This window comes from Strongylocentrotus purpuratus, unplaced genomic scaffold (assembly GCF_000002235.5).
Source record: "Strongylocentrotus purpuratus isolate Spur 01 unplaced genomic scaffold, Spur_5.0 spur5_scaffold_21, whole genome shotgun sequence".
Taxonomy (NCBI): Eukaryota; Metazoa; Echinodermata; class Echinoidea; order Camarodonta; family Strongylocentrotidae; genus Strongylocentrotus; species Strongylocentrotus purpuratus.
In genome coordinates, this window is record NW_022145607.1 from 2,568,556 (window position 1) to 2,592,013 (window position 23,458).

General features: G+C 34.0%; 1 protein-coding gene across 1 annotated transcript; it reads left to right on the forward strand.

Annotated features, from left to right (window-relative positions):
- Positions 1–14,302: 14,302 nt before the first annotated feature.
- Positions 14,303–19,004, forward strand: LOC105440734. Its single transcript, XM_030995297.1, has 2 exons — positions 14,303–14,396; positions 18,118–19,004. The coding sequence occupies exons 1-2, from the start codon at positions 14,339–14,341 to the stop codon at positions 18,738–18,740; spliced, it is 681 nt and encodes a 226-aa protein (XP_030851157.1). The 5' UTR covers positions 14,303–14,338; the 3' UTR covers positions 18,741–19,004.
- The last annotated feature ends 4,454 nt before the right edge of the window (positions 19,005–23,458 follow it).

Here is a 23,458-nt window from a genome sequence, read left to right on the forward strand (position 1 = left end):
GACCATTCAGCCGATTATATATCATCAAAGATTCGTATAAGGACAAATTAAAAAAAAAAAAAAACATGTTTAGCGTCCTGCCTTTTTGAAAAATAGGAAGGAGGAGGCCCTTTTCTTTTTTTTTTCTTCAAATTGGCTGCTCAAAATGGCCGCTCGGTACCTTTCACCCTGACAGTCGGGCTATGTTTCAAGATGGCCGCCGACATTATTTTTTTTAAAAATCAGAAATAGATCCATTTTAGCAGTCTTTTTCATATTTTTTTTTCTTAACACAAAAAAAATCAAAAGCAGGCGGTGACGTTAACCATGTATATTTTTTGTAATGGCCTAAAGCAAGATTAATGAGCTTTTGTACATAGCCCTATAGTAAAGATTCCGTGGTATATGAGACAAGCACTCAAATTCTACGAATAGAGAATGAGAAGGTTACTTGCAAAACTATTATACACACTGGTCAGATATTTATATTGTGTGAAACAATAACATGTTCATTCTATGCCATGATTTTAAATTTGTTCTTACTCGTTTTTATGTCCAAAGCCTCCTAGAGCATCCGTGCTAACCAAAACTTATTGTCGCCAATTTGTCTTCTTGGTTCATATCCTGTGACAGCACTCTATTATGACATTTTCTATGATGTAATTGATTTTCCCTATCCAGGAATCTCCTTCCCCGATGAATGCTGGCAATAATCTACCAATCAACGAAACATTAATGAAGTTTGAGAGGTAATAGTGACTTTCTGTTTCTTTAATATGAGCAAGCTTTATTATTCGTAGACCAACAAGTATTTAGTTCGTGTATTTCGCTCCACAATTACTGGCAACATTAATAACAACAGTTCTTTCACGGTTATTGAATATTCAAAATTTATTTGTATATTCTTCATAATATGTATGAATACAGTTTACACAAAAACAGATTATGTAAGCAAACAGTATGAAATCAGCTATTACAGGAATTAGAGCACTTTCGTATTTGGACTTAATCATTGATAAACAAGAGAACATAGAAGCAAGACTTGATGCGGTCTCCATTGTACTGGTTGGTAGATATCTCAAATCTAGGTTTTTCTCTTGGCCATATGTCGGCTTTATGCGGTTTATATATATTATGTCTATTTGTAAACATTCATATTTTATATTTTCCTTTTTTATGGGCAAAAAATATATACAACATGATCTGAGTAGACCCTATTACGGACCCAATTTCATTGGCCTCTTTGGGTATCTCTTTACATTAGCTAACTCTGATTTGTACAATTATATTTCAACAGCTTCTCTACCCACCCACAGTTGTACGACGGAAATTCTGTCACCAGCAACGGAACGTCCTCAAACCCAGTGAGAAAAATCGCGGTATTGCTTCCATTTATCGTTTATCCTATGTATTTTTTTTGCTGTTGAAGTTATGCAATTTTAAGCTAATGATAAAATATATTGTACTTCTGCGTATGTGCAAAACAAAACTCATGACATGATTTGTTTCGAAAGAAACTACATACTGTACCAGACCAATTAGATTATTTTTTGCGACGAGAGAGTTGATCATTTACCATCATCAGTATGGTTGATGCTGAATAAACTATATGATTTGTAGAGGAAGGCTCGTCGATGAATATACACTTCTCTTATCATTCATTATTATAATTCAGGTACTTACTGTCTCGTCATATTTCTTAATCGTTTAATGTCAATTAAATATTCCCATACATTGTGGAACATTGAATGACAGCATTGAATGGTGCCCCCCCCCCAATCTTTTCTGTTCACATCGGATCCTTGCAAAACAAGATATTCCATGACTTTGTCTAATTTTCAGCAACGTTCTCTTTAAAATCCTTACCCTTTTGATTTAGACCAAACGTCGAACATCGGTTGACCGGTGTCCTTCACTCGTACAAACTTTCCTGCAGACGATAATCACTTTGGCCATCATTCTTGCTGGAAGTCCGGTTCTTGTAGCAGGCAGAGATATCACTGAACGGGTCACGCTACAAGCAGGTAAACCTGGTGTTGTCCCATTCCATCTCCCATTGTCACCTAGTAACACATCCCAGATTTTGACATATTACACACTTGGATTTCAATCCGAGCCTCGTCCATTCTGCTCTAATGGACAAAATGATATCGCGGGCTTCAAAAACCCATCCCAGTTGCGAAGGTTTACCACCTCAGTCACACATTTAGACACCTCTTCTTGCGTGAATCTAATGATAAATAACGTTGATACTCTAGACGAGGATGGGTACGTATTATTGGCAGTCTGGCATAGTTTGGAGAACGTTAGGTATGAAACTATGAAGAAGGAGATTGTTGTTCAAGTTCCCCCCGGACCTGCAAAATGCTTCATCACCTTGAGTGGAAAAGGTGATTATCCTTATGAAGTACACTGTCGAGCAACCACTGGAAGCGTTATAACCACACTATCATGTTACCAGAATGATCAGATGATTGACGTCAGGGTTAATATTACAGAAGATGGCCAAATTACTAGAGGTATATTCTGGCTACCTGATAACACTCATTTTTCTTGTTGCTCACATGATATCACCTCGTATGTCAGTGAAACAATTTGTAATGACTTCGAGTGGCCACCTATCAAAGAAACTACAAGACAGATTGTTAATACTGTACCTACATCGGTTACCACTCCAACACCCCAGATAGAGTCTTATACAGGTTCAGGGGCTTGTAGGCAAAACATGCTTCCTTCTCTGTGGCAATTCACATACCTGTTCGTATACATCCTCGCCTTTGTTACTATGTACTAAATACAAAGTCTTCATACGTGATATCACTCTCTTGTTTAAATGATACTAAACAAATAAATGCAGAAATATACCATCGTTCGAATTCGAATTTCTTTAATGTATATATTGTTCAAAGTGTTTACTATTTCATAATCGTTTCTAAAATTATTGCATAAATATTTTTATTTGAAAGAAAATATCAATATGGCCTACTTTTCAATTCGTTGGTATTAGAATGTATGCTTAGTTTAATTGTCTGTAGTCTGTCATAAATCAATAATTGAGGGGAAATCTTGAATAATCGATGGCATTTTCTTTTATCAGCATGTCGATTTGACATAGACAATTTAAGTAGGTTACTATCACCCAGCCATGTCTGACCCAAATTTTAGGATGAAATCGAACCGAGGGGTTTATACAAGTTACTCCTAGGATCAACATGCTCAGGATGAACATTACTCTAAAGGTCCATGATACCCATGTTGCCAAATGTATTCTCATCACTAATCATGTAAATGTTAATTTGGAGTATGATTTATTTTTTTAGATTTTATGTTTTGCATTTTCCAATTTCATGTTGAGCCGGGTGTGACATTCTGAGGTTGAATAACTTGATATAAAACAGTGAATGCGTTGGTGCAGAGTTAACGCCTTTCTTGCTTCAAATAGGCGATTTATAATTGTTTATCGCTGTATCAATAGAGGTAAATATGACTTTGGTAATGTACCGCATTATGTACACAATCTTGGTTTCTGACTTATAAATGTATTCATGAATTGGCAATCATTTATCTGCCAGAATATAAACCCTCATGCAATCTACGATCATCTTCACAAGTAAACCTCGTATCTACTTCGGTGTCAAATCTTTGTTATAGTAATCGCTCTTTTTGCAAAAGATTCTGCTGAACTTTGGAACAAACTACATTTACATGTCAAAAACTGTCAGACTGTCAACCAATTCAAAACTTTTCTTAAGACAAAATTCAAAATTGCTTTTGATGATTAACTTTGTTCATATTTATTGTAATTTGTGGGATTGTTTGTCATTTTTTGTTTTGTTTATAATGGAATTGTTTATCATTGTATTTTGCTTGTCATAGCGCTTAGAGACTTCGGTGGAAACCGTTTTATAAGCACAGTTGTTATTATCATTATCATTATTCTCATGGAAATAAGAAATTTTCAACAAGGACGCGTGCTTCAATATCGAATTCATAGTATATATTTTTTGTAGTGCACATAAAGACTTGCTTGATCAATTAACATCTAAAAATATCTACACTTCCAATTGTTTTGTTATATTGATATACATGTGCTTACATAACCTCTCGCATTGATATTAATGCGTGTATTGTATTATATAAGGCCATTCCCAACACAAGCCACGCACGATAGCGAAATTGTGCTTCATTGCGGAATATGATGTAATGTTCGCAACTTATTGCATGATGTGAAGGTAGTGTCTATCACATGTACGTTTCATAATCTGTAAATTTGTGAATCCCAGAGCTGGAATAAGTTGTACAATAAAAAAATTGGGACACTATAACCACGTAAACATTACAAGTTTCTTTAGATTTTCTTTGTAAATATATACAAATGTAAAAGTTAATTTAAAAACATGCTTTGCACTCGTTGAATATTTTGTTGTTGTTGTATGCTGGAATTCAAGTGCACTAATTAAAATTTGTATATATGCCGCAGTTTAACTATAACATCTTCATCATGAAACTCATTGTGAATATACAATATGTATTTTGCATTTTATTATACAACAAAAACCCACAAACATTACGTAACAAATAAAGCTCAAATTGACTTTATATTGTAAATAAGTGTCATTATCATATTGCAAATATGTGTTTTGAAAAAAAATATGCGAGTTTTATTTTGAAAAAAGTGCTTTTCCATTACATGAAGTTAGGGGGCACGCGTGCTTCGCTTTTTTAAGCCGTATGAAGGAGGGACGTGATCAAAATTACAGTTTTAAGAATGTACATTAGTGGCCAATCTTGTTTTACTGCTGTCATATACAAGATATTGAGTATTTGACAATTTGATCTTATTCAGAAAATACAATAGTTGTGTGTCATTGTACCACAAATATGGCTATTTTTGCCGAAGATATAAGGATCAGATTAGAACCAATAGTTATAATAATCCAGATAACGATTGTTCTTCATTCACATAAGAGAAGATTATTTCCCAACTCTTTCGTGTGACTTTTGAGGAACACATGTGTCTTGTGCACTTAGTTTTTAAATGCTTGAAAACCTGCGCTTTCTCGCATTACTCTAATATAAAAACATGATCATGAAATGATTATAAACCCATGCAGGGAATATTATATTGTTTTACATTGTTTTGATTTGTTGTAGTACAAATCCATATAGACACATATACACGTATATATATATATAGGACTAGACAGAATGCGGCAAGTGAAACAGATAAAAAATCAACGCATACATGTACTTTTATTCCATACAGTCTGTTTAGTAGCGTATTTATAGAGGTGTATTGCCTCACTTTGTGTGATGAGGAAATGTTAATAGTAATAATGAAACTCTTCACGTGTTGTTAATCATGTGATATTAAATGTGGAAGGATTATAACCAGTGTTAGTCGTTGATGATGTATTTTATTCATTAAGATATTGTTTACTAATTATTTACATGAATTGAAAATGAATTGTATATAATGAATATTGATGCCCATATTTTGCATGCTTTTCAGCATATCTTCTGTATTTGTACAAAAGAGTATAGTATACATATTGTACAGTAATCTACGAATTTCGTAGTAAATTCTTTGTTTAAAGATCGTCGTGTATAATAACAGAACATCTATGCGTATTTTGATGTACAAATAACGAAAGTTTCAAGTTTTATTAACGACATTATCAGTGTTGTTTATGTATATCACTCACTATTTTACTCAATATCATAATCATGATAATAAAAGACCAACCTCTTTTGTATTGGGTAAGAGTAAACGCTTAGATTGTGCACCTTATAAAATTATATTTGACATTCATACCAACCTATTTGCTCAAATTACAAAAGGATGGTGGTCACAAATGGCTTAATTTTGCTTTTTAAGAATAGCAGTAAAACTTTTGAAGACCTTTTATTTCGCTCTTTATATCTATGCTAGTGAAATAATGATGCGAAAACAACATCAAAAGACCAGCCATGAAGAGGAGACAAACACTTATAACAATAATTGAATATGTTATACAATTTTGTATATACATATCCTGATTTACAGCACCCATATATAATTTACAGGAATACAATGAATGTAATAATGGTACATGCATGTATCAAAGAAGTAAATTCCTAATGTATTTGATAATTTTGAAAATTATCTTCCTTTGTAAATAACTTTATCACTATACAATATATGTATCAGTTTACTTAGTGTTTCAGTGTTCTTCTATACAAAACGTGAATGTTTTTAAAAACACTGAATACATAAAATAGATGTTAAGAATGAATATATACCCTTCTCTACTTTATTCTATGATCAGTGTGCTTCCATGCATCTCAGTGGGTTATGTTACAATTAATATAAGTTAAAAATCGCTTCAAAACACCAACAACAAGCAAACAACTTAGGCTGGTTGTCATGCACTATACCATGCTACCCTCTCATGAATGCCAATAGTTATGTGCACTTGTTTTTAAAGCTTGAAAATTATTGCTTTCTTGCTTTTGTCTAGATCAAAGAATTTGTTCAAACTTTGGCAATGACATGAAATCGTCGAAGTCAGAATGAAATCCATATTTAAAGGGCACACATATCAGAAGTGTAAATATAAAAGACGAAAGACAGGACAAGTGAAAAAGATAACAACTCAACGCATTCATGTAGTTATATTCAATGCAGTCTGTTTAATAGCGTCTTTGTAGAGGTTTAGGGGTTATACTTTGCATGATACTGGTATGGTTTAGTAATAGAGATTTTCTTCACATATTGATAATTATACGATATGAAATTTGGAAGGAGTATTTTTTTTTTGTTTTTTTTTTTTGTTAATCACCTTCTCAAACAAAAATATAATACTGTATTATACTTTATTACTGTTTTGGTGGCAGCACCAATAAAGCCTTTGGCTTTTCTAGCTGTCTCCACATTCATATATATTTTTGTTGTTGTATTGTAAATGTTTCTCTTTAACTTGTACGCTATGTTTTTTTAATCTTATATGTTTGTTATGATGTTCTTATGATGAATGAAACAAAGTTCAATTCAATTTAATAGTATTCAGTGGTTATAGCTAATGCTTTATATTTTTCATTGATACATGTATATCGTTAATGAATTATTTACAATTTTTAATACATCGTTTACAATATTTTGCCTGCTTTGGAGTTTTTCTAAATTGAAATTTGATATGTAGTGTATTGTTGAGTATGGTATGCATATTGTGCAGTTATCTATAAAATCATAGTACATTGATTCACAAAGATTGCCATGTATAATAACCGAACCTCTCTGCGTATTGTGAATAATGAATTACGAAAGTTCGAAGTCGTAGTAAAGAAATGAGTAATGTTGTATAGGTATATCACTCATTATTTTACTCAATATTATAACCATGATAATAAAACGCAAACTTCTTGGTATTTTGTAATAGAGTAAGTGCATAGATTGTGCACATTTAGAAGTTTTCTTTGACGATCATACCGACATACTTACCCATATAACGAACGTATGTTGGTAAAAAGGGGTCTAATTTCCTATTTAAAAAACTGTTATACACCAAAATACCAGCCATGATGGGGAAAGACAAACTACAAAACAATAATTGAATAATGAACACAATTATGTACGTACATATTCTGATTTATGGCTATACGATACATGTTACCTATATATAATGTACCGATATCCGATGAAGGTAACAATGTGTTCTTCTATTCAAATGTGAATGTTTCTTAAACTCTGAATAGATGAAATAGATGTACGAAATGTACATATAACTTTACAACTCAGTGGGTTATTATTATACTTGAAATAGTGATTAACGTCGCTTCAATACAACATCATCAACAACAACAACAACAACCAAAAATCATAAGCGTGTTATTATGCAATATAAACAATGCTATACTCTCATGAATTGCAATAGTTTTGTTTTTTTGCACTTCGTTTTTAAAAGCTTGAACAAATCTGCTTTCTTGCTTTTCTCTGGATTAAAGAACTTTTTCAAACTATGATAATGACATAATTATGTACCCATGCATGAAGTTATATATTGTTTGACAACAGTGTTGTGTTTTATTGTAGTAGAGTGTAATCCATATTTAAAGGGCATACATATCAGAAGTGTAAATATAAAACAAGAAAGACAGGACAAGCGAAACAGATAACAACTCAACTCATACATGTAGTTATATCCAGTACAGTCTGTTAAATAGCGTCTCTGTAGAGGTTTATGGGCTTTACTTTGCGTGGTACTGGAATGGTAATAGTAATAAAGTTTTTCTTCGCACATTGTTAATCATACGATATGAGATTTAGAAGGAGTATTGATAGTATTCAGTGGTAATAGCTAATGCTGTATAGTGTTTATTGATACATGTATATCGTTAATGAATTATTCACAATGTGTAGTACATCGTTAAAGTAAATTGATTCACAAAGATTGTCATGTATATCAACAGAACCTTTCTGCGTTTTTTAAATAATGAATTACGAAAGTTTGATATCTTAGTAACACAATGATTAATGTTGTATACATGTATATGACTCATTACTTTCAATTTTATAATCATGATAATAAAAGGCTAACCTCTTTGTATTCAGTGGTGGATTATATGCTAAGATTTCAAGTTATATTTGACGTTCATATCGACGTTCTTGCTTATATTACAAAAGTATGTTGGTAACAAAGGGTCTAACTATCCTATTAAAGAATAGCCGAAAAACTGTTATACACCAAAATACCAGCCATGGTGAGGAGAGACAAACTAAAAACCGATAATTGAATAATTAACACAATTATGTATGTACATATTCTGATTTATGGTTATACGATATATGTTACCTGTATATAATTTACAGATATCCAATGAAGGTAACAATGGTACTTATATGTATAAAAAAAGTAAATTCCAAATGTATTTTATCATTTTGCAAACGAGAGAAATTTGTAAAATTGTCTTCCTTTGTAAATAATTGTATCGCTTTACAATATATCGTATAAGTTTACTTAGTCTTCCAGTGTTCTTCTATTTAAATGTGAATGTTTTTTTTTAACTCTGAATAGATTTTACAGAATGTACATATAACTTTACATCTCAGTGGGTTATTATACTTTAAATAGTGATTAACGTCGCTTCAATACAACATCAACAACAACAACAACCAAACTCCATAAGCGTGTTATTATGCAATATAAACAATGCTATACTCTCATGAATTGCAATAGTTTTTTTGCACTTCGTTTTTAAAAGCTTGAACAAATCTGCTTTCTCGCTTTTCTGTAGAATAAAGAACGTTTTCAAACTATGATAATGACATATTTATGTACCCATGCATGAAGTTATATATTGTTTAACAGTGTTGTGTTTTATTGTAGTAGAGTGTAATCCATACTTAAAGGGCATAAATATCAGAAGTGTAAATATAAAACAAGATAGAAAGGACGAGATAAACAGATAACAACTCAACGCATACATGTGTTTGTATCCAATACAGTCGGTTTAATAGCGTCTTTGTAAAAGGTTTTAGGTTATACTTTGCATGATACTGGAATGTTGATAATTTGGAAGGAGTATTGATAGTATTAGTGGTTATAGCTAATGCTGTTCATTGATACATGTATATCGTTAATGAATTATTAAAAAATTTTAATACATCGTTTAGAATATTTTGCCTACTTTGTAGTTTTTCTAAATTGAAATTTGATATCTAGTGTATTGTTGAGTATGGTATGCATATTACGCAGCTATCTATGAAAATCATAGTAAGTTGATTTACAAAGATTGTCATGTAAAACAACAGAACCTCTTTGCGTATTTTGAATAGTAAACTACGAAATGTTGAAGTCTTAGCACAAAATTGTTAATGAATATCACTCAATTGTTCACACAAAATCATAATCATGATGATTAAAAGCCCAGCCTTTGGTACCAGTGGTACATGTACGTACAAAAGAAGTAAATCATTTAAAATATATTTATCACTATATCATTTATCCTGTAAGTTTGCTCAGTGTTTTAGTATTCATTTATCTAAATATGAATCGTTAATTTCCTTTTAACATTAAATGGATACTAATTAGTATGCTTCTATGTGTTTCAGCGGGTTATGATAACGAACGTATTAATTATAATAGTATGCAAGATGGACTGCATATATGGATTCTTTGAAATGTGAAGGATTTTTCTTCTTTAATCTGTTCTGTAACTACCCTTTTTTAAATTGAATAATGGATGTGGCAGATCAAAAGGAATGATCGAATTTGCTTGCTTTGCTAATAAATACCTTAAATGAAAATAAAATGTTCTCATGTTTTTTTCTTATCTTGTTATGTATTTAGTAGGACTTTCATCCTTATTGAGTATGATTTTCATGCTTAATGAATAGTACTTTCCTATAATTAAAAGAGTGATTTAGCCTGGTAAAAATAACAAATAATATATATATGTCATTTACTCCTATTTGAAAATATATACAGAGTATATCATCGTAAAAATGCCCTGTCAGTTTAAAAAGCTGGACTGAATTTCATGTGTGTAGTCCCCTACACCTTTACATGTGTGTGACGGTTGGTTTTGCTGTGATATTCAAGCAAGAGTGGGTCTTTTATATACGGAGAGAGGAATTGGAGGAGGGGGATAGGAAGAGAGAGAGGGACAGAGAGGGAGGATAAAGATGGATAGACGGAGAAACAAAGAGAAGAAGAGAGAACCAGTGTTTGATTGTATGTTTGTGTGTGTCTGTCAGAGAGAGAGACAGACAGACAGACATATACAAAATAATAGAAGTGGAAAGAGCGTCCTCTTCTAAAGTTCCCAGCTTATTAATGGTCTTTCTTAAAACCTTACTCAGAACCTTACCAGCTACAACTAACCAGGAAGCTGTTGAAATAACCCAGGGAGAATCGTTTTGCTAACTAAAGAATGGAATTCTATGCTTTCGGGTAGAGCAGACTTTAGTATAAAGGAAGGAATGTGTAGACGTCACTCTGGCAGGTTAATTTCCATAACTCTTTGTCCAAAGTTTTTAGAGCTAAAATATTAACAACAACTGATTGATTTCTCACCCTTCAGGGCATATGTGAAAGAATAAATAGGAATTTGCTGTAGTTTCCTTTCCTACCGATTTTATATATTTGTGCATCATCTCTCAGTCGTTTTTTGTCATTATTTCCCCCTTTTTTCCCCTTTTACTTTCTTCTTACTACTTGCTCGTGTCATTCGTCGTATTTTGAACTTCAGACGTTCCAATGAAAACCCAGGGTCAAATGAAGCACATTCCTTTCTCCAAACCAATCTCTTTCTTTTTAAGGATTCACAATACTTGAACTTAGAGAAGCATCGGACTTCCAATATCCATCATCTGGTTCTTCATTTTTCAAATTCCAATCGAGTAATCACTGAGTGGTCTGTAGAGATGGAAGGAATGATAATGTGATACAAAATCTCGACACACTCTTGCGATGATAATCCAACCTTCACTGGCTCCTTAAATCTTTCTTCCCCATATGTGCTTCTTAGATTAAGGATTTTTGTGGCGCAATATATCAATCAAGACATATAAACAAAGTATGGATAATAATTCCTCTTTGTTTACTCGATGGTAGTCAGTGGTATTTCTCGTTTCTTCTAAATGAGTTTTTTGGCAGATACTACGCCTTTTCAAATCGTAGATTCCCTGTAAAGTACAGGTAGTGCCAATTTATCAATCAACATTAGTTAAACAAACATCTTGTTTGATTTGATTCATTGATAATTATCAAATAACAAACATAAATGTTTCTAATATATATTCTGGTTATTGCTACGGCAGGCAGCCAGTGAAATTCGCGTAATAAAATAATAGAAATGCAAGCATTACTTTAGACAAACATAACTATTTCTAGCTCATTTTTCCTGATTGAAGGGTCATATAAAAGGGCAGAATATGAACTTTCTAGAAATGTGATTTTCTCTTTGAAATTCACTTACCGTCCGCTAAATGACTTTTTGGTAGCCTTTCTTCAAATTCATTTTAATCCCTCATGCATGAAATATGCATCATATGAGCTGCATCAAATGATATATGAGGATCTAAGCTTTCGAATATGTTTCATTTATTAGTAATAAATGTGATGAAGTTATGATAAAATATCGATAATTCTCGGTTTCGTTTTTTCTGGGACGCACCGATTACTCCTTCCAGTGAATATCGACGTATGATATCGACGGTGATGGCGTGTTCTTTAAGCCCTCATGACTGCTTGATCGATGAGCTGTTAACATTCCGCACCTGTATGCCTCGTTATAATCTTGTTTGTTTGTTTTATCAAAAGGATGACATCATCACAGAAGCAATGTGGTTCCGAGTCTAGATCACAATTCACGGTTCATCGTAGAGGGCCGATATTTTCCCACAGGGGTGTCCCTTTGTTAAAAAATATTAGAGCGAATCACAATCAAACTTGACCCCTTCTTCTGGTCCACGGAAAAATGTGAACCTTTGTTGGCTAAAATTGAAACGAGTTTAACAGTGTTGGTTCATTTGACAATTGGAGGACTCTAGTTTAAATGGTAGGATAACTTTTCTTAATTCTTTGTTAAATGCGGTTCAACAAAGCACATGCTCACACAAGATTTTTTTTCTTTATACAATACCTCCACATTACCTTTCTTCTCCTGGTGATGCTACAGCACGTCTGACATTGCAACTACTATTGTATGGTATTGTATTGTATGGTGTATTGTAAACAGGTGGTCAGCTCTGGTGAAGCTACATACTGCATTGCTGTGGAGCGCTTAGAGACTTCTGACAAAGTAAGTGTTAGGCGCTATATAAGCACTGTAATTATTATTGTCTCTTGTTAGCTCACTAATGATTGATAGGTGATGTCATGAGATGAATAAGATCTGGAGCATTTTCTTAGGGTGGACCTTAGCATGTCTGATAAAAAATATTTTTAAAACAATTTAAAAACCTATAACAAATATTTAGAAGTGTAAATAACAAAAAAAAAATAAGTTCTATGCAGCCCTGCACATCAACAGGAATCAACTTATATGTGGATGTCACCCGACCTTTCGACCCATTTTTAATCCATCAGCGCCATCTGTTGGTGGATGTAGGGTAATATAACAGTCCTCATCCATCGACCAACAAAAAACGTGCCGTGAACAAATAAACATGTAAACTAATATCATCAATCATTTCTTCCAAAATATTTGTAAATAAGGCATAAAAAGTATTTTCAAAAGACACATTGTTCTACTAAATGAAAGTACAGCAATAATCATTTATATAAATATATTTTTTTCATAAAAATCTAATATTTATTTGAAGCTAACATATAGCTGTTTTTAAAGTTGCACACGTTGTAGTTTAAGAGAGCGACCATCATTACAACAATAACAAGTTGTTGTGAGTATTAAATCGTCAAATGCTATACTACTAAACCATGTTTGTTTTATAATTTGAATTATCCAGGTCTATATATGCTTTTAAAATTTGACCTTGCCCACGTTCAAAGACACGGCTGACCATCGATGTTATCTTCTTTTCACTTCAAACAAGTAAGAGTGCTCAATCTCTATCAGATACCAGTCGAGTGGACATGTGTGCTGGTATTCTTGCATTGATTTCTTTTTAATTTCTCCTGGACCGGATCTAACCTCCTCTGTCCTTGAATATACCTACCGTCCTCCGCGCATGGTGTTTACGTGACTAGAATAAAATAAAGTATCGTTCCTGATTTCAATTCAATATCACTTTAATCATTCTCAAGACAACACTTGTCTGTTACAGTCATCTCGAGCAAGAGCCACTTCTCATTAGTTATACAGTATGGGGTAAGAAAACTTGGTTTCGTTGTGTATCATTGTTTTCCAATAAAAATGTTATTTGATTGTTTTCATTAGGCTACAATCTATGCATTTCGTGAAGAAACGAAATCCAAATGATAAATATCAATAAAAAGTAAAGCTTAAAGCGCATACAATTGAAAACTGTAGAGTCGCTATGCTCTGAGCGATACAGAAATTCAATGCTTTTAATTTTCTACCGAAGAAAACTTTTTACCATATTCAGAAATATTTCGATACGGTGTGACTGTTAACTCATAGTGTTCCTAAAAGTTAGATTTTGCAAGTAAGGACATCTGCTACCTCAGAATTATCCCGAATACTTCAATTAAATGGTCACTTTTATCATTAAACTGGTAATGAATATTCACAAAATGTTACTAACTTTCATAATTTAAATTATATTGAGAACACCCCAATCAGACTCTACATCTACGTCTTTTGCATTACAATAACCACAGTTACAAAATTTTTCTTATCTATATTCTATAGCTCGCCGATAGTGAACACTTTGATAGCCCTCCTAGCGACGATCATGTTTATGATATCAACGGTGATGGCGTGTTCTTCCTGCCCTCATGATTGCTTGATTGGTGAGTTGATAACATTCCGCCCCAAAAGGCTGCCATCATCAGTATTGTAGGTACAGGTCTGGGTCACAATTCACAGTTCACCATAGAGGGCCCAAACTCTTCTCACAGGAGCGTCCCCTTGAAATGTAAGAGGGAATTGCCAAAAAAAGAACATTAGTCTTCAAATTTGAAAACAAATTGAGACTTACAACTAACAGTTGGTACGTTTGAAAAGCTGAGAGCTTGAGTTTGAATGGTAGGATAATTTGAATCAACACTCCCTCTCCCTTCCTCCACTCCTTCCTTCCTACGTTTCACGATACAGCGATCTCCGCATATGTATATATAATGATTATCAGGTGGGCTGTATAACGTACAGACCACCTTATAATTTCGTTAGAATTGCCTTTATTTATTTATTTATTTATTTATTATTATATATTTTTCTTATTTCTAACCACTTTTTTGTTGGCAAGATAACTTGGAAATGGCTCAATCAAATGCCTTGAAATTTGGCACACATATGTATAGGCATATGTACAAAGCACAATAACGTTTTCAACGTTGACCTTCACTGATGACGTCATCTAGGCGCCATTTTGTAAAATTTTACGAAAATCAACTCATGATCATATCTTCATAACCAAAAGGCATTTCTCATTCATATTTATCATGATCAAGGTCAATATCCGTCCGGTCAATTTGAGGTCAAATAACGCGCGCGTGCGCGTATGTCCGCGCGTCAATGCGCGCGCAAAATTTTGAAATGCTCAAAATCGTCTCAAAATCATTTTGCATACGTTTCAGGCCATTCTAAGCATTTTATAAAAAATCGCGCACGCGCGCATGCGCGCGCGTTTTCGCGCGTAAAACTATTACACAACATAGAATCGCCATTTTTTTCTTTAATAATATTGCACCTATTTTTACAAACGAATTGATACAAAGTTTATTTCTTTATGACTATTAATAACGGAATGATCAACCGTTTAACATAAATTTCTGTGCGCGCGAGCTCTTGTAATACATAGCATATATGGGCAAAAACATGCCTATACAAAATCCATTGTGGCTCTTTAGGATGCAAGGTGACCCCAATTTGTTTTTAATATCCTGATAAATTATAAGTCGGAGATATGATTTCATTTCTCATTTGGCCATTAAGTGTATCGTGACATCATCATATTGGCCTTGGAACTCAAAATACGAATTTGCATATTATGAAGTCAGCATATTTATGGAAAATTGATTGTATCTCTGTAAATATTGATCGATTTTCTTCCAAATTTTGATATGTTCTAGCTGAGACAATTTTCTACAAATGCAGTTTCAATCATTTATCATTTTGATAAAGGCATCAGTCACTTTTTCACATTTTGCGTGTATTTTCTATGGGACATGATTTTTTCTCAAAACTTGATTCTACATTCCCATCTTTCGCGAGCAATATCTACGTTGTTTTAGTTTCGTTTTCGCTGAACTTCGAGTATGTTGTAGCTGAGACGAAAAGCTATCTCAAATGAACCCTTTATTTTCTCTCAATTTTTTGTTGGATCAGCCCACCTATACTTGTTCCAAACAAGTATTACAAATCTAGTTATTATATATTTTTCTTATTTCTAACCACTTTTTTGTTGGCAAGATAACTTGGAAATGGCTCGATCAAATGCCTTGAAATTTGGCACACATATGTATAGGCATATGTACAAAGCACAATAACGTTTTCAACATTGACCTTCACTGATGACGTCATCTAGGCGCCATTTTGTAAAATTTTACGAAAATCAACTCATGATCATATCTTCATAACCAAAAGGTATTTCTCATTCATATTTATTATGATCAAGGTCAATATCCGTCCGGTCAATTTCAGGTCAAATAACGCGCGCGTGCGCGTACGTCCGCGCGTAAATGCGCGCGCAAAATTTTAAAATGCTCAAAATCGTCTCAAAATCATTTTGCATACGTTTTAGGCCATTCTAAGCATTTTATAAAAAATTGCTCACACGCGCATGCGCGCGCGTTTTTCGCGCGCAAAACTTTTACACAACATAGAATCGCCATTTTTTTTCTTTCATAATATTCCACATATTTTTACAAACAAATTGATACCATGTTTGTCTCTTAATGACTATTAATAACGGAATGATCGACCGTTTAACATAAATTTCAGTGCGCGCGAGCTCTTGTAATACATAGCATATATGGGCAAAAACATGCCTATACAAAATTCATTGTAGCTCTTTAGGCTGCAAGGTGACGCCAATTTTGTTTTCATATTTTGATAGAAAATAAATTGGAGATATGATTTCATGTTTCATTTGACCCTCAATTAACTCATGACGTCATCATAATGACCTCCGAACTCAAAATTTCAATTTGCATATTATGATGTCAGCATATTTTTTTTAAATTGACTGTATCTCTAAAAATATTGATCAATTTTCTTCCAAATTTTGATATGTTCTACCTGAGACAATGTTCTACAAATATGGTTGCCATAAATTTTCATTTTGACAAAGGCATCAGGACGTATTTGTGCGATTAAAGGAGGCATGTCAATTTTTCACTTTTTGCGTGTATTCTCTAAGGGACATGAGTTTTTCTCAAAACTGGATTCTACATTTCCGTCTTTCGCGAGCAATATCTCTGTCGTTTTAGCTTTGTTTACGCTGAACTTCGAGTATGTTGTAGCTGAGACAATACGCTATCTCAAATGTGCCCTTTATTTTGTCTTAAATTTTAGTTGGACCAGCCCACCTATACTTGTTTCAAACAAGTATTACAAATCTAGTTATTATTCTTTCGCATGAGGTAGAAGAATATAAAAAAAGAAATTACGATGAAGTTAAAGAAAATATTTATAATAGTCATTGTGACCCCCATCCCCCCTAACAAAATAAATATATATATATATATATATATATATATATATATATAGAGAGTAATCAGTATAACCAGGATGCTTAGGAAGCATTTACCGTTAGCCGTTGAAATGCAGCTCGGGAAATGTTGGAGAAAAGAAGTTCTCTCTCTCTCTCTCTCTCTTTCTCTCTCGCATGTGTTCTGTCAAAGACAGCTAGGTCCACACACCAGAGCCTTCTTTTGTTCTTTCTCCATCCCTCTCTATCTGTATCCCTTTTTCGTCCTTATGTCATAATTATGATCTGTCACCTATCTAGTTTGACACCATCCCAATTCTTGGTCTCCTCTTCCCCGTTTTCAAAGATGTCCCTGAGCATAACTTGTTATCCCACGTAAGTGTTCTGTCATTTCTGTCCGCAGATTTTGTTTTGTAAAGCACATACAATGCGTTTAGGACACGTGCTCCTGTGAACACTGTTCCAATCACATTTGTATAAACTAGCCGAAATCCCAAGGATTGAACTAATCCCAAACCTAACTACAACTGTAAACATCAACTGAAACCCAAGTACAATGCTAACCCTAAGACTAGTTCATTGAGCAGTAGCCACCGAAGAAGCACTGACGTCCGAGAGTCAGGATGCGAAAGCTTTTTTTTAATTTTTTTTTATAGATGTAGATATTTATACAAGCGATTTCCAAGCCTTTGTCTTTAGCTTGTTGGGAAGTACTCTCGCAAAATTGACAATTTTAATACTAGCGTTCGGCCTGGTCCCCAAATTTGAAAATATGAATGTTTTTCTGTAAGTAGCTTGTCGGAAAAAAGAGCATTGTCCTGTTGTGATGCCTCGGTATTTTCCCCTTGGTTTTCTTCCAGCTTACTACCCGTTTGAGGGAGACGTTACTGACAGCTCCGGTAACAACCGCGACGGAACTACGACCGGCGATGTTTCTTACGCGGCTGGCCAATGCGGTCAGGCCGCGTCCTTTAACGGTGCGTCTAAAATGAGCGTCCAGTCGTTTGCCAACTTCGCCTGGGGCACGGAGTTCAGTGTCAGTGTATGGTTCAAGCGAACCGGTGAGTGGGGGAACTACCAGGGTATCATCAATAATGGGTATTACACTACAGGGAGCTGGGAGATCAGAATGGGTAGGGAGAACAGCGGTCAGATGTTAGGCGGTGGTGTCGTTACAACCACTGCGTCTACTACCTGGGACTACATACATCTTGTCGCTTTGCGGAACGCCTGGAACCACGTGACCATGACCTATGACGGGTCTACCTTGCTCTACTACCTCAATGGTCAGCAGCAGACAGCCAACAACCAGAACTGTTGCACTGGCCCTATTTTAACACGCAATACACCGGTCACTATTGGTCAAGCAGGTCCAGGGAATAGTAACGAGTATTTTTATGGCTTGATTGACGAGGTCAAGATCTATGGCCGAGTGCTCACCGCGATCGAGGTTCAAAATATGGCCAACCATCCATGTCTTTAAAAATCTGTAACTCGATTCTTCTCAAGTATATTGGTCAAGGGATTGTAGAAGATATTTGTTTGTTTTGTTAGAGAGCTTTGTACCAGGCCTTAAACCATTGTGGCTTCTTTATTATTGGCATTAATCATGTTAATGATTTGGTATTTCATGAAATTTATAATTCAAGTATGACAAATGTTATGCCTTCATTGTTAATTTTTCATAACCTAATGCTTTTGATTTGGTTTAAGACTGTTTAATACGGTTTTACTGCCTTATAATCTCGAAAATTTAAAATACTGTATTAAAATGAGATATTATTATTTTCAAATTAACGATTTTAAAGGCGTTGGTTCTAAAGAAATGATACATGTTAGTATTAATTTGTCCATGTATGAAACTCGAAATATGATTATAGGTTCATCGGGAAATTTTAGACGCTTTATCATCAATGATTATTTAGTAAGTTTACGGACCTATCATAGTAGAAGTCGTGTTAACGACCCAACATAAATATAATTCCGATAAGCCATGCTCATAATCTTTTATGCTTGGATTGTTTGTGAACAGAAGCTTCTACAGGATGATTTTGGTATCACATTGAACCTTTTAATCGTTGTTATCTTGGAAAGTTCATGGTGTGATGTTATCCCTAAATAAACAGTACTTTGAACGGGTTTATTAGATGTCAAAAATCATTTCGTGTCTGATAAACGTAAACCCGGCGAGCCTTGTCAATAGACAGCTCTTGTGATTGCCATAGCACGTAGTCAAAGTGTACATTAACAAACGTGTTTCTTTAAATATAAAATAAAAAACATCAGCAGATCAAGAGAAAGAGAGAAGGAAGGGAAGGAGAAAGAAAGAAAATACGGAGAGAGGGAGAGAGAAAAAAGATAAGAGAGAGAGGGGTAAATGGGTTACGGAAAACGAATACAGATACATAGACAGATGGAGTAAGCAAATAATTACCGTTGGTGAAGGTAATGGGACAAACTATCACTTCCGAGGTGATCTGGATGTAGCTATCTTTTCGAAGCGAAGCTGAGGAAAGATAGCGTATACATTCTGATCGACGGGCAAACCTTCATACTTTCTAAACTGCAAAGTTTCGAACATATTTACCCAAATGAGTCATGCTTGGACTAGCATGCCTTGAAGACAAATAACAGTATTTCAAAATTAACAAGATTGCTATTATTTTGTTACGGTCATATTTTTTGTATGTATTGGGCTAATTAATGATCTCCTGACACCCTGCTGACCATGAATCTATATTTCACGGTTGACTGAGTTCAAATTAATGGAACAATAAGCAAGAGTCAATGGTTGCTGAAGCAGTGTCATTGCAAGGGATTATCTGTTACCTGTTTCGCAATTCTAATATAGTAATGACACCACTTCAGTTCCGTTTGGAAATTGTGATAATGGACTTTAGGGTGTGTCATGAGATCTCTAACCAGCCCAATGCATACAAACAGCGCCGTCCTTCATGAATGTTGCTGTCTCTCAGTACACTAAACAAATGACATCAATCTTGTGAAGTTTGACATGTGGTTCCACACGAAAAAAATAAAAGAGAACCACAGATTAGTATCCTTTCAGGTAAATTTGTAAAAAACACTTGGTGGTTCAAAATTTATGAGGAATTGCTTGGGGGGGGGGGGGGCTTACGTTTTTTGTGTCTAGTTAAAACATTTTCGATGTGTTCGGGCGGGTCATATGGTGAGAAAAAATATTTAGTGCAGTTATCACAATCAAATAAGTAGTGAAATTCGTCCCCGATACTGTCCGAAGTACAAAGACTACAAAACCTATTAAGCCTTGGAATGCTCTTGTATCGTCCTCTTACACAAGGTAAGTGATGAATTACAAAACAAAAAAACTTACTCCATTCTTTTGATCCAGCTGTTCCAAGTAGGATTCTAATACCTGAATCTTTACATTGACTATTTTCAAACGTCTCGTTGTGCAAATTCAAGGGCACTTTCAGCCACGTATTGTGTGTGTGTGTGAGAGAGAGAGAGAGAGAGAGAGAGGAAGAGAAACAGAGGGATTATAATTTGGCCATTTGCTTGACGAAAGTATTGCTAGGGTTACCACCTGGTACTTCAAAATCAGTCATTACAGTAAACAGAATATGAAGAAAATGGTGCATGTGGCGAGAGACAACAAACTATTTATTATATTATTTTAATTTCAACGATGAATCTTAACAAATAATGATACCTTTATTCCTTTATTTCTTACGCATCTTTTCCAAGTCACCTGATTTTAAGCTCCATATATCTAGATTAAACGAAGAGTTCACGGAAATAGATATATATGGACTCAAGTGTTTATTTTACATATCGAGCTAAATCAATACAGTAAGGAGTAAATACGCCCACTTGCCACTGTACTTTGCACAGTAAATATAGCCATAAGGATTACGTGCACGCATAACACTCAATGATTAACAAGAGAAATATATGAATCTACTTCTGACAGCCCAGCCATATTAATACTTATAAAAAGAAACTGCTCTAAATATTCACTCCTTAACAAATGTCTGGTTTTGTCCCATTATACCTCCAGTGAGTCAGGTTTAAGCCCACATACTATTTAAAGCTTGAGATGCTTCAACCATTAAAAACAATCAATATATAGATAATGATTGAGTCTGGTAGTTTAAACGCTTGGATTTGATTAAACACAGTTACCTATTCCATTCAAATTAGGATAATGTAGAATAAATTGAAAGAAATTAAAAAGAAAGTAAAAGGAAATTTTTGAAACGAACAAACAAAATATAATAAAACTAAATAAGATACAATACAATAAAAAATAGTATTTAATAAAATAAAATCTACCTCTTCTGATAACAGAGTCACCCTCATGGTAAACTCTACATTTTTCAAACTGAATACGTATAACTTAAAGAATTAATTGAATAATGGAACACATATTATATATTTAGCTACGGAAAGATGTCATTAGTAAAGGGTAATCATAAGATGATGGCATCGCCTTATCCCATATTTTCCTGTTCCACCTTGCCCCACCATGGCTTATGATCATTAAACTTCTGCATAACATATCATTTTAAAATCACTTGTGTGCGAATTATGTATTATTTATGTATGTCAGGATTACATAACAAAACTCATAAAAGCACTATACACAATTTGTCTACGGGGGGGGGGGGGCAGGGAGGCTGAGGTCGCTCGCCCAGTTCAAATCACCACTTTATATATTTTGCAAGAGAGAAATGCGAGTAAAGACAGATATAGAGGAAATGTAGCAAAAATATTACAAATAAAATTACAAACACAATTGTAGACCCCCCCCCCCTTCGTACACAAATTGTGTATAGTAATTTACAAGAGTTTATGCTTTCGTGAGTTTTGTTATGTAATCTTTGTACAGAATTCACACAATAGTGGTTTTAAAATGATATGTCAGTTCAAGTGTCTGTACTGTGCTTATCTTACTTAATTTATTGTTATGTACTTATTTTGTATTTCTGTAATGGGCGATCCAATTTTACAGGTTTTCGCAACCTTCATGGAAAGTCCCGCATATAACCTTTGTATATAGTCAAAATTGACTGTTACCTTGTATACTTTGATTTTTATATTGCGAAATAAATTGAATTGAATCGACCACCTCACTGCCCGAATATCAGGTGTCGAGTACGGGAATATTGGTAGTTTTTAAATTGACGAGAGGGAGGGGTGTATATAGAGGCAGATTTTTACATCTTGTATATTTACTTTTTACAAAAAAAATGTATTTTCCATTTCTAATCCAGTAATAAACCGAATTGAGTTCATCTGGGATCATAGATTTCGATATGCAAAAAATTATAAACATCCGAATCCAACCTTAATAATAATAATAATAATATTTAATTTTTATATAGCGCTTAATACAAACGTCTCTAAGCGCTTTACAAATATACTATTACCTTAATGATTCTGTTAATCTTTCTTTGTTGGCGATTTCGTTGATGGTCCACTAGACCGACAGCCCATGATACCATCCGACCACTATACCAAAATTTCGGTCTTCTGTGCTTTCTAGGCAATTTTAATAATTTTCGCCAAAGTGACGGTCCACGAGACTTGCATTTTTCCATCTTCCCATGTGTATTTCTTCTGTTTATCGGTCTCATGGGCTGTTGGTCACATCGGCTGGTGGTCTCGTGGGTCGTCAGAATCTTTAAACTTATCTAACTTCATTCTATATTTTCTTATTTAGGTCTTTGATTTATCGGTCTATTTTCCTGTTACTATTCTGGGCTGTCGGTCTCAGGGACTTACAAATTATTATTTAAACATTTATTTATTCATCAACTCTTTCATTTAATTTCTTGCATGCTTAATCGTGAGTTAGTAGTGAGAATTCGCTCCTACTAGCCTGGAGGACCCCCTTAAAAGCTCGTACGGTAATGTTTCTTATAATCAAGTATTTAAAATTACAGTCTATGGTGTGGTAGGAAGGGAATACGATATTTGAGTGGAAAATTGTTTACCAATCTACCAAAATAAAGATGTGTGTTAAATACGTGGCCTACGTGACGAGGGCAAAACGAAATTTGAAATTTGAACATTTAAACAGATTCGTCATATATTTGATATGATATGTTCAAGATAATATAATCAGATAACAGGAGTCATATTTATTCGATTGAAATATTAATTCTGATTGGATAGCATAATAACCTCTGACACAATCTATACAATACAAATACAAAT